General features: G+C 36.0%; 3 protein-coding genes across 3 annotated transcripts; 2 read left to right on the forward strand and 1 right to left on the reverse strand.

The window, feature by feature from the left end:
- Positions 1–1,621: 1,621 nt before the first annotated feature.
- On the forward strand, positions 1,622–4,589 carry LOC107798132 (pentatricopeptide repeat-containing protein At5g27110-like). Its single transcript, XM_016621095.2, has 2 exons — positions 1,622–4,151; positions 4,341–4,589. Exon 1 carries the CDS (start codon positions 1,762–1,764, stop codon positions 3,652–3,654), a length of 1,893 nt encoding a protein of 630 aa, XP_016476581.1. The 5' UTR covers positions 1,622–1,761; the 3' UTR covers positions 3,655–4,151; positions 4,341–4,589.
- Positions 4,590–7,457: 2,868 nt separating this feature from the next.
- Positions 7,458–10,651, forward strand: LOC107798133 (CRIB domain-containing protein RIC4-like). Its single transcript, XM_016621096.2, has 3 exons — positions 7,458–7,730; positions 8,205–8,360; positions 10,146–10,651. Exons 1-3 carry the CDS (start codon positions 7,601–7,603, stop codon positions 10,310–10,312), a joined length of 453 nt encoding a protein of 150 aa, XP_016476582.1. The 5' UTR covers positions 7,458–7,600; the 3' UTR covers positions 10,313–10,651.
- A 370-nt stretch (positions 10,652–11,021) lies between these two features.
- LOC107798131 (L-ascorbate oxidase homolog) lies at positions 11,022–14,004 on the reverse strand. The gene is made up of 2 exons (XM_016621094.2): positions 12,537–14,004; positions 11,022–11,681 (listed from the first exon to the last, which is right to left on the reverse strand). The coding sequence occupies exons 1-2, from the start codon at positions 13,907–13,909 to the stop codon at positions 11,381–11,383; spliced, it is 1,674 nt and encodes a 557-aa protein (XP_016476580.1). The 5' UTR covers positions 13,910–14,004; the 3' UTR covers positions 11,022–11,380.
- Between the last annotated feature and the right edge of the window lie 1,452 nt (positions 14,005–15,456).

The following is a 15,456-nucleotide window of genomic DNA, read 5'->3' on the forward strand; positions in this document are numbered from 1 at the left end:
TGTGTAAAGGGTTGCTCGTATTTAAAACGCGTGTCAGATGGATTTGGCCACAAGGTCAAGGGGTAAATTATGTATTCTGTCTTTTCTTACTCATCGAGATAGTATACACGCATATCATAGGACTAGTTATTACTAAATATAGAACGGGGAAGGGTCAAAAATGCCCCTGAACTATTGATAAAGGTTTAAAATACTCTCCATCCACCTATTGATCTATAAATACCCCTCCATTCACCTTTTTGGTTCACTTATGCCATTTGACCGTTAGGTCAATGCTGAATTTAAAAAATAATTATTTAAATTTCACGTGACAACTTCTTATTGGTCGAAATTAAAACATCTAACCTATTAGAAAGACCCACTCATATCTACCTATTTTTCGGACTAACTCGCCCCGAATATGACCCGAATAAAAAGTTTAAATAAAAAAGACGTACCACTTCCATCTAACCCATGGATTTACATGTCTTCATTTTCTTGATTAATTTCATGTATAGCATTATCACCGAATAAAGGTTCATGACCAAATTAAACAAACAAGAAAAACCTAGCATGAATGAGCCAATGATTTTTTTGACAATAATGTGGGATGGAAAACTAGTGGTCGTCCAACGGTTTATGATATCTTTCAAACAATCACTTTAAGATCTTTCCGTTATGTGAAATTAAATTAAACTCATCTTAAATATAATGCAATTTGTGTCTATCATATAAATTGAATTGGATGCCATAACAAGAAAAAGAAAATCATGTAGTAAATTTATGTCTATCATATAAATTGAATTTGAATCCATAATAAGAAAAAGAAAATCACTTAGTAAATTTATGTCTATATGTTCGCTGCAATTTCCATGGAGCTTCTGTTCCATAGAGTTTGATTGAAGTGGGGCATCTTTTTTTTAGTTGAATTTTTTGTTCGAGTCGGGTTAGTATTTGAAGCGAGTTAGTATGAAAAACTGGTAGATACGGGTGAGTCTTTCTAATGGGTTAGATGTTTTAATTTTGGCCAATAAGAAGTTGCCACGTGAAATTTAAATAATTATTATTTTTAATTCAGCATTGACCTAACGGTCAAAGGGCATAAGTGAACAAAAAGGGTGGATGTAGGGGTATTTTTAGCCCAATAAATGGATGAAGGCTATTTTTAAACTTTTTACAATAGTTTAGGGGCATTTTAAACAATTTTCCGAATATATAAAGATGTTATTAATGTTGAAAATAACTTTAAAAAGAAAAGAGTGTCATACAAATTGAGACGGATGAGTAATACACTAGACATGGAAGGGGAGAGTTCAGTTTACCTTTTTCTTTTCTTTTCCTTAGGAACCATTTCGTTGCTTTGCTAAGGAGATTAATCTTCATATAAAGTCTTGCGATAGCATAACAACATTTGGAATAAGAAATAGGCGTAGTAGTTATGCATGGACTCAAAAAATTAAATGATATAACTAATCTTCGTAATGGTAACTAACTTTGTTTAGAAAGTAGACGTATATATATTTTAACTATATTGAGTATGTCATATGTTTTAACTAATATACAGTAGTACGTAATTTTCAAATATACATCCAACAAGAAATAATCCTTGCAAATTCATGCATAATTTCTTTCTCAACTCTCAACCGACAACCTCAAAGTTATCATAATACTAGTTCATAATTACTTTTACCAAATATTCGTATTAGTTTGACATGCATTTTTCAAAGAATTTATAACTAAAAAATTATCACAAACGAAACCTTGGAAATTTTTGCAATTGCAATGATATGGAAGAAATATGTAGACTTTACATTCCTTAGCACTGATTCACTTCTAAAATGTTCTCCCGCTGTTTCTGTACTTTCAGTTTTAAGTAACACTGCAAATCCAGTTCTCATAAAACTTCATCATCTTCAATATTATTCCCATTATTCTTCCTCGCCTTCAGTTCCATTATCCCAAATCAACGTTGAAGTAATTCATGCCACGAAAATCAAAGATGGTTCGGCCCAAAACTCCTCTAGTAGTAACTATTTATTAAATCTTTACACAAAAAGTTACCATTTAGCTTCTGCACAGAAACTGTTTGATGAAATTCCTCAAAGGGATGTTCGAACGTGGACGATACTCATTTCGGGTTTTACTCAATATGGGTGTTACAGAAATGCATTATGGTTGTTTATTAAGATGCAAAAAGAGGGCAATGTTAGTCCTAATGAGTTCACTTTATCTAGTGTCTTGAAGTGTTGTTCTAGTGTTAGTCACGGGCTTAGATTGGGCAAATCTATACATGGGTGGATGCTTACTGCTGCAGTGTATTTGGATGTTGCTTTGGAGAATGCTGTACTTGATCTTTATGTCAAATGTGAGGCCTTGGATTATGCGAAACGGTTCTTTGAACTGCTGGGTGATAAAAACGCGGTATCTTGGAATATAATGCTGGCAGGATATTTGAGTATAGGAGATATGGAGAAGAGTGTAAAGCTTTTTAAAAAGATGCCTGAAAAGGATGTTTCGAGTTGGAATACAATCATTGATGGGCTTATGCGACGTGGATTTGAAAAGGATGCCCTTGAGCTCCTATGTCAAATGACCTCATGTAGGCCTTCATTTAACGAAGTTACGTTTTCTATATCATTCGCATTAATGTCTTCACTTAGAAATCTCGAATTAGGGAGGCAACTCCATGGTAAAGTGAGGAGGTTGTCAATATATGAAGACACGCTTGTAAGGGCCTCACTAATTGATATGTATTGCAAATGTGGTCAAATGGAGAAGGCTTCTAGAATTTTCCAGGAGTTACGCCAAGTTGTTGCCGAAGTACAACATTCACATTCTGTTCCATGGAGTACAATTGTATCAGGTTATATTCACAATGGAATGCTGAAAGATGCTTTGGAATTTTTTAGCTCCATGGTGCGTGATCAATTGGAAGTGGATGTGTTTACGCTGTCAAGCATTCTTAGTGCTTGTGCGAATAGTGAGTTTTTGGAACTTGGGCAGCAGATTCATTGCTATGTCCAAAAACTTGGACACATATGGGACATATTTTTGATTTCAGCAATTATTGACATGTATGCCAAATGCGGAAAGTTAAATTCTGCTTGGTTGTCTTTTGAGCAAACGCAAACTCAGAATATCGTGGTGTGGACGACTATGATAAACAGTTATGCTATACATGGAAAAGGAGCAGAGGCTGTTCAGCTTTTTGAGCTTATGCTGAATCAGAGGATTGCACCAAATGAAGTAAGTTTCGTTAGCGTTTTAACTGCATGTAGTCATGCAGGTTTGGTGAAAGACGGGTGCAAGTATTTTAGGTTGATGAACCAAGTTTACGGTATCAAGCCTGGTGTCGAACATTTCACTTGTATGGTTGATCTTTTTGGCCGAGCAGGTTGTTTAGAGGAGGCTTATGATTTCATTCATGAGAATAGAATCTCTAACATGACCCAAGTTTGGAAGGTACTATTATCTTCTTGCTTGGTTCACAAAAACGTAAAGATGGCAAGACGTGTTACTGAGAAATTGCTAGAACTTCAGCCACGTGAAGACAGTCCTTACATTCTGTTATCAAATACTTGTTCAGACAATGACAATTGGGATGAAGCATCGAAAATAAGGGTCCTGATGAAGGAAATGAAAGTTATGAAACTCCCAGGTCAATCATGGACTTAGTTGACAAATGAAATCCAGAATTCCACATGATTATAAGGGAAAAATCAGATTGATTCAAACAAGCTGCCGTGCAACTGAAGGACACCCACCTTTGAGAATGACATAAATTTGGGAATGCAGGAAGCCGAAGAAAAGGAGAGGAGCAGACACATTTGTGTACACCTTTAATCACTAGATATCACATTTGGTGAGCCTTTACCCAGTTTAGAACCTGAATTCTGGTGCAATATGTTTGATGCTGACTTTACAGTTCGAAGGCTGATGGATTGCTCCCGACACATACAGAGATTACAAGTTAAGCTGGTGATAGTTAAGGAACATCAACTCAAATCTTTTTGGATATTTCTTGGTTTAATATATGGTTGATCATGTCATCATTTGTCTTTTTGAGAGGCCAAGAACAATAATTTGGTCAGGTGACTTTGTGAATGACTACTGACTGTTTGCCTCAAATTGTCTAACCTGACTTCAATTGGCATTGCAAAATCTAACCAGAGGTAATTGCATATGAAATAGAATGAAAATCTTTGTACCTTATGCTTTCTATTTAAGCTGTTGTGTTTTTATATCCCTGATAGTTGTGGGATCTTTTACTGGTTAACCGGTGCATTTGTTGATTTATATTAGACTTCACCTGTTCACCAATGATATTCAGGAATCATATTTATAAGTCCGCTTTTTTCCAGGTAATAACTCTCAGCTTTCTCCAGCTCATTGGAAATTCCATGCTCCAAGTACATAAATGTATAGCTCTTCAGGAACTGTAACTTCTAGTTTGTCCTTTCACTACCTGTTTATAGTGTCAAGAGAGAATGCTTGTGACGATTTACACTGATGCTCAAGCGTTTGGAATTCACAGTTATGTGCAGTAAGTCATTTCTGTAAAATCTACCCTTCAACTTCTAATTTCTCTTTAGAAATATCCTATTCTGCTGTATGAAGATGTTAATATATTTCTGCCTTGCATTTTATTTGATGTCTACATTCACATCCCGTGTAAACTGAGTCCAAGAGTTGTGGCTTTACTTGTACAAGACTTCAACACTTTGTTTATCATAGGTTCCTGAATATTGAACTAATGATGTGGTAGACTCTTTAAGAAACCTTAAAACAGTTGCCTGAAGACTACTCGAAAAGTTATGCTGCCGCAATTTCACTGATTAAGGTTGTTTTACCCCAGGACGTTTGTCCAGTGGTAAGAGTGTAGCGCATGATGCATATCATGCATGGGTTTGGCACAAGTCATGGATCTCGAACGCGGCTATGATATTTAAGTGGAGAATGATAGCGGGGAGAAAGGGAAACATTATTCATTGAGTTCCGAACTGTGTGTGAGTTAGCCCTTGAGGATTTCCCGGTTATTAAACAACAACAAAAACCCAGTGTAATCTTACAAGTGGGATTTAGGAAGGGTGATGTGTATGCAGACCTCACTCCTATCTCGTGAAGATAGAGACTATTTCCGATAGACCCTTGGCTCAAGGAACAGTAAAATAAAGTAACAAATAGTGGCAACAACAATGCAATAGGGGCAAGTGACAAAACATGTAATAATAAAGAGCAGGAATAAGAAAAATACACAAATAGTACTAGTACTACTTGTAAGACGAAGAGACACTAACGGCTACCGCTAACCTTCCATCCTAATTCTCAATCTCCACCCTTTTCCGGTTTTTAAAAAAATCATTAATTAGGGTACCTCACTTCAAGTGTTATCATTGAAACTCTTCCAAACCCTATTGCTAAATGATTCAATTAGGTAGGCCATATTTTTCGTCTTTACTTGATTCTTGATTGGTGATCAACTTTGGATGACTTGTAGTTTAGGGCAAATCAATGTAGGGTACATTCCATTCAATTCACTTTGCTTTAAATTTGCTAGTAGTAGGTCATCTCATTAAAGTTTGAAATGCTTATTCGGAGAAGTTATCCTAACCCAAAAAGTAGGTACACAGCTATAAACGTTACATTCTTTTTCCACATTTGGACAATAAACGCGTCCCTTTTACCAAAATTTTATTCTCCAATTATTCTGCGTCATTCATTTTTATTCAGGTATATCTTTTTTGCTCCTTTAATTTTATTTAGGTTGAATTTGTTCGTGGGTGATCTGAAGAATATTAAGTTCATTTATTAAAGAATTCTAAGTACTTAAACGTCTCATTTATGAGTTGTGACAGTGAAAAGCAAAAAAAAAAAAAAAAAAAAAATACAGTAGCAATTAACGTTCTAAAAAATTCTAAAGATCTTTGGTCAGACCTTATCTCTATATAACAGTCGTGGAACCATTTTTATGTTATGTTATAAGATATGTCATCTATAACAACACTTACTATAACAACCAAAAAATTAAAGAAGCAAAAAAGATATATGTTTGGCAATCCGATATATATTTGCTCCAAAACTATATTTTCAAAACGAACTTCTCAAAAAGCTGAACCAAAATCAGATTATTGGCAATCAGAAATGTCCCGTTGAAGCTATTTGTTTGGTTTCAGCCCACAGAAATATGCACATACCTCTTTAGCTAAAAGCCAAAACTCACTACAATCAAATATTTATTGTAGTGTAAACATCATAAGTTTTTACTTTGTACTAGTTGGAGTTTTTTAACTAGAGATAAAACCAAATGGATTAGCTACAAGTACCAAGCAGTATGATAAATATTTCCATGACATAATATTCTTAGGAGGGTAATGATGTGGTTAATCAAAATAATATTAGGTGGAGCAAATGATCGAGAAATCATGATTACAATTTACATTAAATGTTTTGCTAAACTATACAACGTCCAAAAGGATGCAGCTTAGTCAATACAGTAGTAATTGAATCTAAGAAATTATGGATCCAAAATCATCTACATTAAAAAAGTTCCATTTTTGCTTGTTATACACTTAATAGAGTTGGAGTCCAATTGAAGTAAATACTCGATCATGTTTCACTAGAAATGAAAAGAAGGAAAAGGAAAAGAATTTTGGTACGTAGTGCATTGGGGACTAGTGTTTGGTATCTTCCAACTAAAACAATTGTGACTTCTCCTCTAGTGTGACAAGCAAATTAAAAAGAAGACCCCACAATGCACTACGACCCAACATATGAAGGTCTGACAAAACAAACACACATATCTGAATGTACAGTTGAGATTTCTTCTTTACTACTTCCTCCGTCCCAATTTATACAACGGTGTTCAAATTTTGAGAGTCAAATGAGTTAATCTTTGATCGCAACTTTTTTATATACCTTTTGAATATTTTAAATTATTTATTCCTCTATTTCAAAAAGAATGACACTACTATTTCCTTATTAGTCTGTTTCGAAAAGATTGACACATTTTATTATTTCTTTCGTAAGAAGCATTTATAGTCACATAAATGTTATGACAGATTTCAGACCACAAGTTTTAAAAGTTTTACGGTCATACAAATGCTATGACTTATTTAGGATCATATAACTCAAAAGTCTTCCATTTTTTATTAAAGTTTGTGCCAAGTCAAATTAAAACAATCTTTTTGAAACGGAGGGAGTGATTATTATGACTTATGATACTTTTTACATAGTTTCGAAATATGTAAATTTTCTAATTTTGAAAAACATAAGGATTGTATATTTGTATGTCTAATATGCAGTCAAATTTAAGAGGTTTGAATTTCGAAGAGCGAAAAGTGTCACCTGATAGGGAATAGTATATATGTGCTAATGTGCGTTATGTATGGTTTGAACATTCATGTTCAGCTTAAGATTTGCTATTGACTATAAACGTGGTATTATTATTATTATTATGAGTAATATAACTTAACAATAAAGGCAAAAGACAGCAACTACTATAACAAACCCTTCCCAACTCTCCCAACCTTATAATTCCAACTACCATTTTCTTCTCCGTCCTTTCACCACAAAGGAACAAGAATATCTACATTTTTGTGTGTTGTTAGTTTGTTTGATCAGAATGAGGGATAGAATGGAAAAATTTGTACTTCTTCCATTTTCTATGGGTTGCATCTCTGAATCAAGTGTTGCAATTGGTCAACTTCATCATAAAAGATCAAGCCCTCATGAAACCAACTTAACTCCCACAAGTCTCTTTTGCTCTTTCTTTCTCTTAATTCTTCCCTCTCCCTTACACTACACACACCTCATTTTACAATTATTTGTAGGAGTTATAATTTCTATACTGACAATGTAACATAATTTTTACATACATGTGGATGTCCATAAAAAGTGTGAATATTAACATGAAAAATAAGACAAGTTACTCGCCTTGGCGTCACTGGTAATAAAAGTTGCTACCATATGACTTCACAGATTTGAGCCGTAGAAACAGCCTCTTGCAGAAATGCAGGGTAAGGCTGCGTACTATAGACCCTTGTGGTCCGGCCCTTCCCTGGACCCCGCGCATAGCGAGAGTTTAGTGCGCCAGGCTGTCCTTTTACTCGCTGTAACAAATTAAAATACCATGATAATGTAAATATTATTTATACTGTCAGCATATATAAAAGGTAAATCCTTTGTGTAGAATGGCTATGTTGGTGTTAATATTTTCCATAATGCAGGGAGTCAAGAAGAAGGAAAAGAGGAGGAGGAGGAACAAGAAGAAGGAGAGGATGATGACAGAATTTCAAGTTTGAAGAGTCCTAATTTAAGCCTTATGGCACTTCCCAAGTTTCAGAGGCTTTTCAAGAATTTCAAGAACTTGTCCCACTTATTTGGTGAGTCTCCACGGTTTACCATATATGTTGAATCTCTTATTCTCAACTCAGCTGTTATTTGAACAAATTTTGGTTGTAATCACTTACTAGGGAATTAAATGCTTGAAATGAACTAAAAAAAGGTTTTCTTGTAGTTCAATGAAAAGCAAGGAAGGTACATAAATTTATAACTAAGCAAGTTTCCGGGTTTCATTCTGTTGCGTTGAATTAGTTTGTTACTCAAGATAAAAATGATCAACTATTCCCCTCTCTCTCTATATATATAGAGTAAGTGTGAAAGAAGTAAAAATCTTAAACTTTTGAATAGATTGGGATATATTTCTTTCTCTAAGGTCAAGACCACACACAGCTAGAGGAGTTCTGATATATTAACCATTTCTGTCTCATACAATTGATCACTAAATTTTATTTAATGTAAGGGTGGCAATTTGAGCCCAAATTCATTTGACGTAACCTGCTCAAGGTTGGGCTGATAATAGAGCTGCTCATTTATTGAAGAAGAATTAACTCGATTAGTCGCCCCCTCAATTGCTTAAATTGAAAATAGTCGGCGACGGTATAATATATGTATAATATGTGTATAGTCGTGTATAATCTATGTATATGGCTAAAAAGAGTAAACAATGAATATGACCGGCTACTTGTGTAAAATCACTTTATTGAACTCAGCCCATCTTGACCCAATCTATTTCAGTCCATCTAAAGGTAAACATAGCACGGTATAGCCAGTTTTCGGACTGGTCATTCAAAAATAGCCAGCGTTTACGAAGTCAATGAAAAATAGCCACTATTTTGCTGCAACAGAGACCGGTCCAGCATAATATACTGGAGTTCGGTGCACCTGTGTATGAACTCCAACATATTATGCTGGACCAGTATACTTTGCTGACTCCAGTATAACATACTGGAGACTGGAGCACCGGTTCTCCAAACTCCAGTATATTATACTGGACAATTATACTTGCTGGAACTCCAGTATATTATGCTGGAGTTCTAGTATACTTATGCTGGAAATTATGATGGAGTTCCAGCATACTTATCCTGGAACTCCAGTATAATATGCTGGAGTTCAAGCATATTTATGCTGGAACTCCAGTATAATATACTGGCGTATTTTCCGGGTTTTGAACAGTATTTCGCTCAGATTTATCTTTACATGAAAAGTGGCTAAATTTCGATTACTTTTGAAACTTGGCTATTTTTGAACGACCAGTTGTAAATCTGGCTATTTTTGAATTTCTCTCCATCTAAAGTTGGACTGATTTTTAGCCCAAATTAATCCATGAGTAACCTTGCTAAAATATATTAAAAATAATTTTATTTGTTTGATATTTTATATATGACCATAACAAAAGAAAAAAATATTTTTTGATAATTAAACAATGTATAAGAAAACAACACACATTATTTAAAGTTTGTTAAGAGTTGGGCTGATTGGACTATGATCTAAAATTTAGCCTAATTTGACCCAACCTATCTCAGTCTAAGTTACTTTGGCCCGCCCATTTATTGACTTAGTCCATTTTGACTCGCCCAAAATCAGTCCAACCCGTCAAATGACACGCTCATTTATTGACTCAACTCATTTTGACTCGCTCAAATCAGCCCAATCCGTCAAAGGACACGCTTAGTTATATATTGACTTAACCAATTTTGATCTGCCTAAAATTAGCCCAACCCGCCCACTTGACACCCTTAATTTAATATAAGGGTAATATGCATCACAAAATTATTTCTGTAATTGAATACTTAACTAACTATAATAAGGTTATGTAATATTTGCAGTGGATAAGGATGAAATGGAGGATGAGGAGATCATTGGGATGGAAATAGGAGTTCCAACAGATGTGAAGCATGTGACTCACATAGGAATAGATGGTGCCTCTACTTCTGTCCTTCCTAGGAGTTGGGAACATCTCAAAATCCCTAATTTCCTTACTCTCTCTTCTTAATTAAAACATTATTATATATTCTGATTTTTCAAATTTGCAAGAAGGAAATGTTAAGTGTCTTTAGTGCCAACATATATGTGTATTAAGGCTTTGGGATTATTGCCAAAAGTTTGTTTTTTGTACAGTGATGGCTTCTTAATTGCCTACTTGTTTGTGAGGTGTGGAAAAAAATCCAAATGTAAAGGTATTGATCAGATATGCGCTCTCTCCGTGCCAATTTATGTGAAGGTATTTCGATTTCGAGAGTCGAACGAATCCGTATATGACCGCGGTTCTCTCATGTACCTTTTGAGTATTTTGAATTATTAATTATTGTAGCTTATATTATTTTTTTCTTAATTTCTTAATATGTTAATTTTATCTCAAATTCTATGCTTAAATTTACGGTGAAAATTTAAAAGTTTGAATCTCGATAAACGAAAAGTGACATAAATTGGGCCGGAGGGAGTACCCTTCTTTGAGTACTCTTATTATTAATTATTATGACTTATAGTATTTTTTACATAGTTTCTTAATATGTTAATTTTATCTTGAAATAAAGATTTTTATGTTCAAATTCATGGTCAAATTAAAAAGTTTGAATCTCAATAAACGAAAAGTGTCGCATAAATTGAAACGAAGGGAGTATCATTCTTTGAAAGTAAATAGTAAGAAAATGAAACAGTGCAATGAAGAGAAATAACAAATCTAAAAGGTACCAAGGAGGATGGAAAATAAACATTCATTGTCCTCTTATTGATAAGTGATGATTTGCTCAATGCATTCAGAAACAAATAACAAAATTATTTCTTGACTACACTATTTAAAAAAAAAAATGCAAATAGAAGGAATTTCATTCTGCATGCACAAAAGGCTGGCCAATGTGTTGGGGAATAGCAGACCAAGAATTTGAGATTTTTGTCACCCAAAACTCTTCAATCCCCTTATACAAACATGGATTTCTTGTCAATTTTTTTTCCCTTTTTTTCTTTGGTTTGTGCTATCTTCTCTCTAACTCAGAATATTAAGGCCTACATGAGTTAGGAGCAAAAAGAGTTATTCTGAAATCATACATAAGTATATCAATGTTTATACGGAATAAGGTTTTGGTAGAGGCATGTCCTTAATTATGCCGCACAAGATATCATTGTCAGGCATATTGTATTCATCTTTCAAATCTCTTTTTGGAGAGAGGACACTGAAGTAAAGCTGTTGTCCTAAGTATTGCCTTTCAAGAGAGTTTGACCTTAAGTTCCAAAGGCCAGCATTGTCAATAGTTGTCATGATTGCTGCCCATGAATTAGGGTAAACTTGGATGGTATTCCTTGACACTGCATCAAGCAAGTTGTAGTTCTTCCTCTTCTCTGGTGTCCATTTCCCTGGTTCAATCCTACATATATACACCATGTCATTTCATTAAAATCCAAAGACAGATCGAGGATTTAAACGTGATGGATTCAACGTTAATTTAACGTTTTTATACTAAAATTATTGTACTACAGTCAGACCTCTCTATAACAGCATCTCTATATAACAAACATTCACTATAAAAGCCAATTTTTTTGGGAACCGGTTTTTATGTTATGTTATAACATATGTCCTTTATAACAACACCTCATTATAGCAGCCAAAAAATATCGGAACAAACGAGGATGTTATGGAGATGTTTGACAGTATTAAAATTATCAATTCAGGTCTAATATTTGTTAAAATTTTAGTGTATATTCACACACACGGGAACACACACACACATACATACGCGTCAAAATACTGTAAACTGCATCCATCACTAACTAATAGTAACGAATGTACAGCTTTAGGGATGAGAGGCAGATGTAGTCATAAGTTATAGGTTCATTCGAACTCAATAACTTTGACTGAAACGCTCTATATAAGTTAAAAAGTTCACTAAATGAGTACAAATCAGAATTCTGTGGGCTCTAGTTGAATATTGGGCTCGAGCCTATAATGTTCCGATCTTAGATCCGTCTCTATTAATTTGAACCCATAATTTTTTTTTTATTTAGCCATAAATATATTCGTGAAAACTATAAAAATTGAATTGCTATGTTCTAATCTCATATTTCCAAAGAATTCAAAACCTTAGCTTGAACCTATTTAAATCAAATTTGAATTTGCCTCTAGTAAAGTTAGTAGTGTAGAGGGGCCAATATAGCATTCTTGAGTAGGATTAAAATATTCTAAATTAAAATAGAGAGTAGAGGTTTGGACAAAAGATACTTACGCAACAGCAAAGAAAGAGTATCCAGCCAAGTGAAAAGATTGAACACTCTTCTCATGGTTCTCAAAGATGATCTCCACAAAGTTGCGGTAAGTTCCATTTACTACATTTGGTGCAAGTGTAATCTTCTCTTCTGTTTTAGCAGTTGGAGCTTCATAATCATCCTTAATAAGATCATACTTGAAAACCTTATTAGCAACACCATAGTACTCAGCCAACTTAATTGGAGTCTCAGGATTCACATGTGAAACACCGTTGATTGCATATCGAAGTTTCCCGTCCACTGAGCCCGCCGCGTTCACTAGTTTTATGGTACGCGTGATGTTGATCTGGCCGTAGTGGTAGGATCCTTGTGGATTCGGCCTAGCTGCACTTGCTGTCAAATTCCAACGGAATGAGCGGAACTGGTTAAGTGACCAAGCCCAACCAATTGGAGCCTTTGGCAATTCTAATGAGGCCGGGGCGCCTTTGCCATTGGCATAACGGATAGTGGCGGTAGCAGTATGTGGTTCCTTTGTGAATCGTGTGGAGGCCACGAGGAAGTAATCCTTAGGGTCTTTATCAGCAGTTACCAGAACAGACATACATTGTCCGAGGTGAACGTCAAGTGAATCGTACATGTTTTGTACGGTGTGAGATCCTTCGATCTCAACTAATTTCATGACATGTCCTTGGATTCTAACGTTGATAGCATCCTTCATGCCAACGTTACAGAACCTGTATCTATACGTCTTTCCAGGGGTCATAGTGAACATTGGCTCGTCCTTGTTATCACCTTTGCCACTTTTGCCATTGATAATGACTCCGTTGGGCCTTCCCAGGGCGCGCCCACTGTCCAAAAGCTTCCTCATTTGGGAATGACTTTTGGTGTACCAATCACTTACAAGGACAAAGAATTCGTCTGCAGGGTTAACGTCAAAGGGGACGGGAATCAATGCGCGACTATGTACACTTATCCCACCATACCCACCCGCTGCACGATGCAAAGCTGTGGTGGGGTAATAGTAAAAGCTTCCAATTTGATCCTTGACCTGGAATTGGTACGTAAAATTGCTCCCGGGAGGAATGGGACAATTGGTGCCAAGGGTACCTTCTTGCCACGAATTCTTCCTCTGTTGGACGCCGTTCCATGTAAAGAGGAACGGCTCGTCCAACTGATTGAACACATTGACAACAATATTATTGTTGGAGGTACCATTAATTATAGGTCCTGGAAATTGGCCATTGACCAAAATAACTTGTTGGGGTACACCAAGGGGAGAGATAGTGCCATAAGTGACTTTCCATTCAAAAAACAAAAAAGGATCTCCTCCTTTTACTAGTGATGTTGAAAGACACAATGCTAGCAACACAAGAACAAATCTCAACTTTTCCATATTCTATTTTCGTTTTTTTCTTTTTTTTTCTTTGTTTGGTTTTAATAGAAACAATAGAAGAGTTTTCTATTGACAAAAAGGACAATCAAAGAAATGATTGTGCATTATGTTGAGAGGGACTGCCCTTTTATTTATGTAAGTTGTGGTATGTAGAGGTTGTTTTGGATTGGTGATTGATGGCCAGACAAAAATTAGGCGTGAAAATTTCATGAATTGTCCGCAAGCGTCGTTTGCTCATGGTCTTTGCTATTGCTTCCTTCTTGCGGTTTTCCTTTGTCGTCTTTTCTTTTAACCCCTGTGAGCACGTGATTTTTGTTTTCGCGACATTCACTCCAAAAGAAACAAAAATAATAGCAATTGGTCTTGCTGTACAATTTTTGGATTTTTACGTGGCATTTCGTTAATTATTTGTGATTCTGTTCATTTCTATTTTTATCAAACAAAATACAAAAAATGTGTGTGTCATGTGTAGTTGAACCATAGTCCGGTTATCAAAAGAAAAATCACGAAATATGCATGTTTTGTCCTATTTGTCGCCTTGGTGATTTTACCTATTTTTTATATATTTTTTGATGTGTGTGTAAATAATTGTATTAAGTGTTTAATTAATGGAGTTTAATTTTGTTTAATTAGGTTTTGTTTTAAAATAAAAAATAAAAGAAAAAGAGTGCAAAATTGGCTTGAAATCAAGTTTGGGCCTGTTCCCATTTAAAATCTGAGGCCCAAATCGAGCCCAAAACGTGTGCTTGCCCAGGTCCAGACCAGCTGACCTCAGGAGCGTCCAAACGACGTAGTTTTGATCTGGTCTGATCTGGGCCGTTGATCTCAGAATGATCAACGGCCAAGATCACACTCCCCATACCCACGAACAAACCCGACCCGTTCAACCCCGGACCAACCCAACCCCTTGCACTTGAAATGACACGGTTTCCCACTAGCTGAAAGATCCTGGCCCTTCACCTCGCCTCATCCGACGGCCAGGATCTATTCACCCACTAACTATATAAGCCTATAACCATACCCCACGCCCCATCCAAACACCCCCTACCTTTCATCGTCCTCACCACAGACCCTTTAGAACCCTAGCCGCCCCCTTTCCCCTCACCATTAATCCCGGCGGAATGGACGCCGGTGACCCCCACCTTAACACCCTAGGACCGCCTCACCACCCCGAACATAGATCTGTTGTCCTTTGGTCTCGAATCCCCTCCCACCTTCTTGAATCTTCATTTGAAGGTTCGAGTCGGACCTTGACTTACCCCGATCTACCCCAGTTTCACACCAGATAGTCCCCGGACCTCCCTCGTGACCAAACCATGCTTGGTTTGGTCCGAATCTAACCAGGGAAACTTAGATCCCAAATCTACCCTTAGGAACCCTAGAAGTCCTGATGCCTGGTCTATGGCCGTTTGAACTAATTGATTAGGGTCTAATGGACCTTAATCGAAGTGTTCTCAGTAGAGAACACTTCGATTAAAGTCCATTCAGCCCCAAGAAAGATCGATTCAAATCCGAACCAGGGTTTGCTGATTTTTCAAGATTTCAGG

The sequence above is a fragment of the Nicotiana tabacum genome, chromosome 6 (genome assembly GCF_000715075.1).
Source record: "Nicotiana tabacum cultivar K326 chromosome 6, ASM71507v2, whole genome shotgun sequence".
NCBI classification, from domain to species: domain Eukaryota; kingdom Viridiplantae; phylum Streptophyta; class Magnoliopsida; order Solanales; family Solanaceae; genus Nicotiana; species Nicotiana tabacum.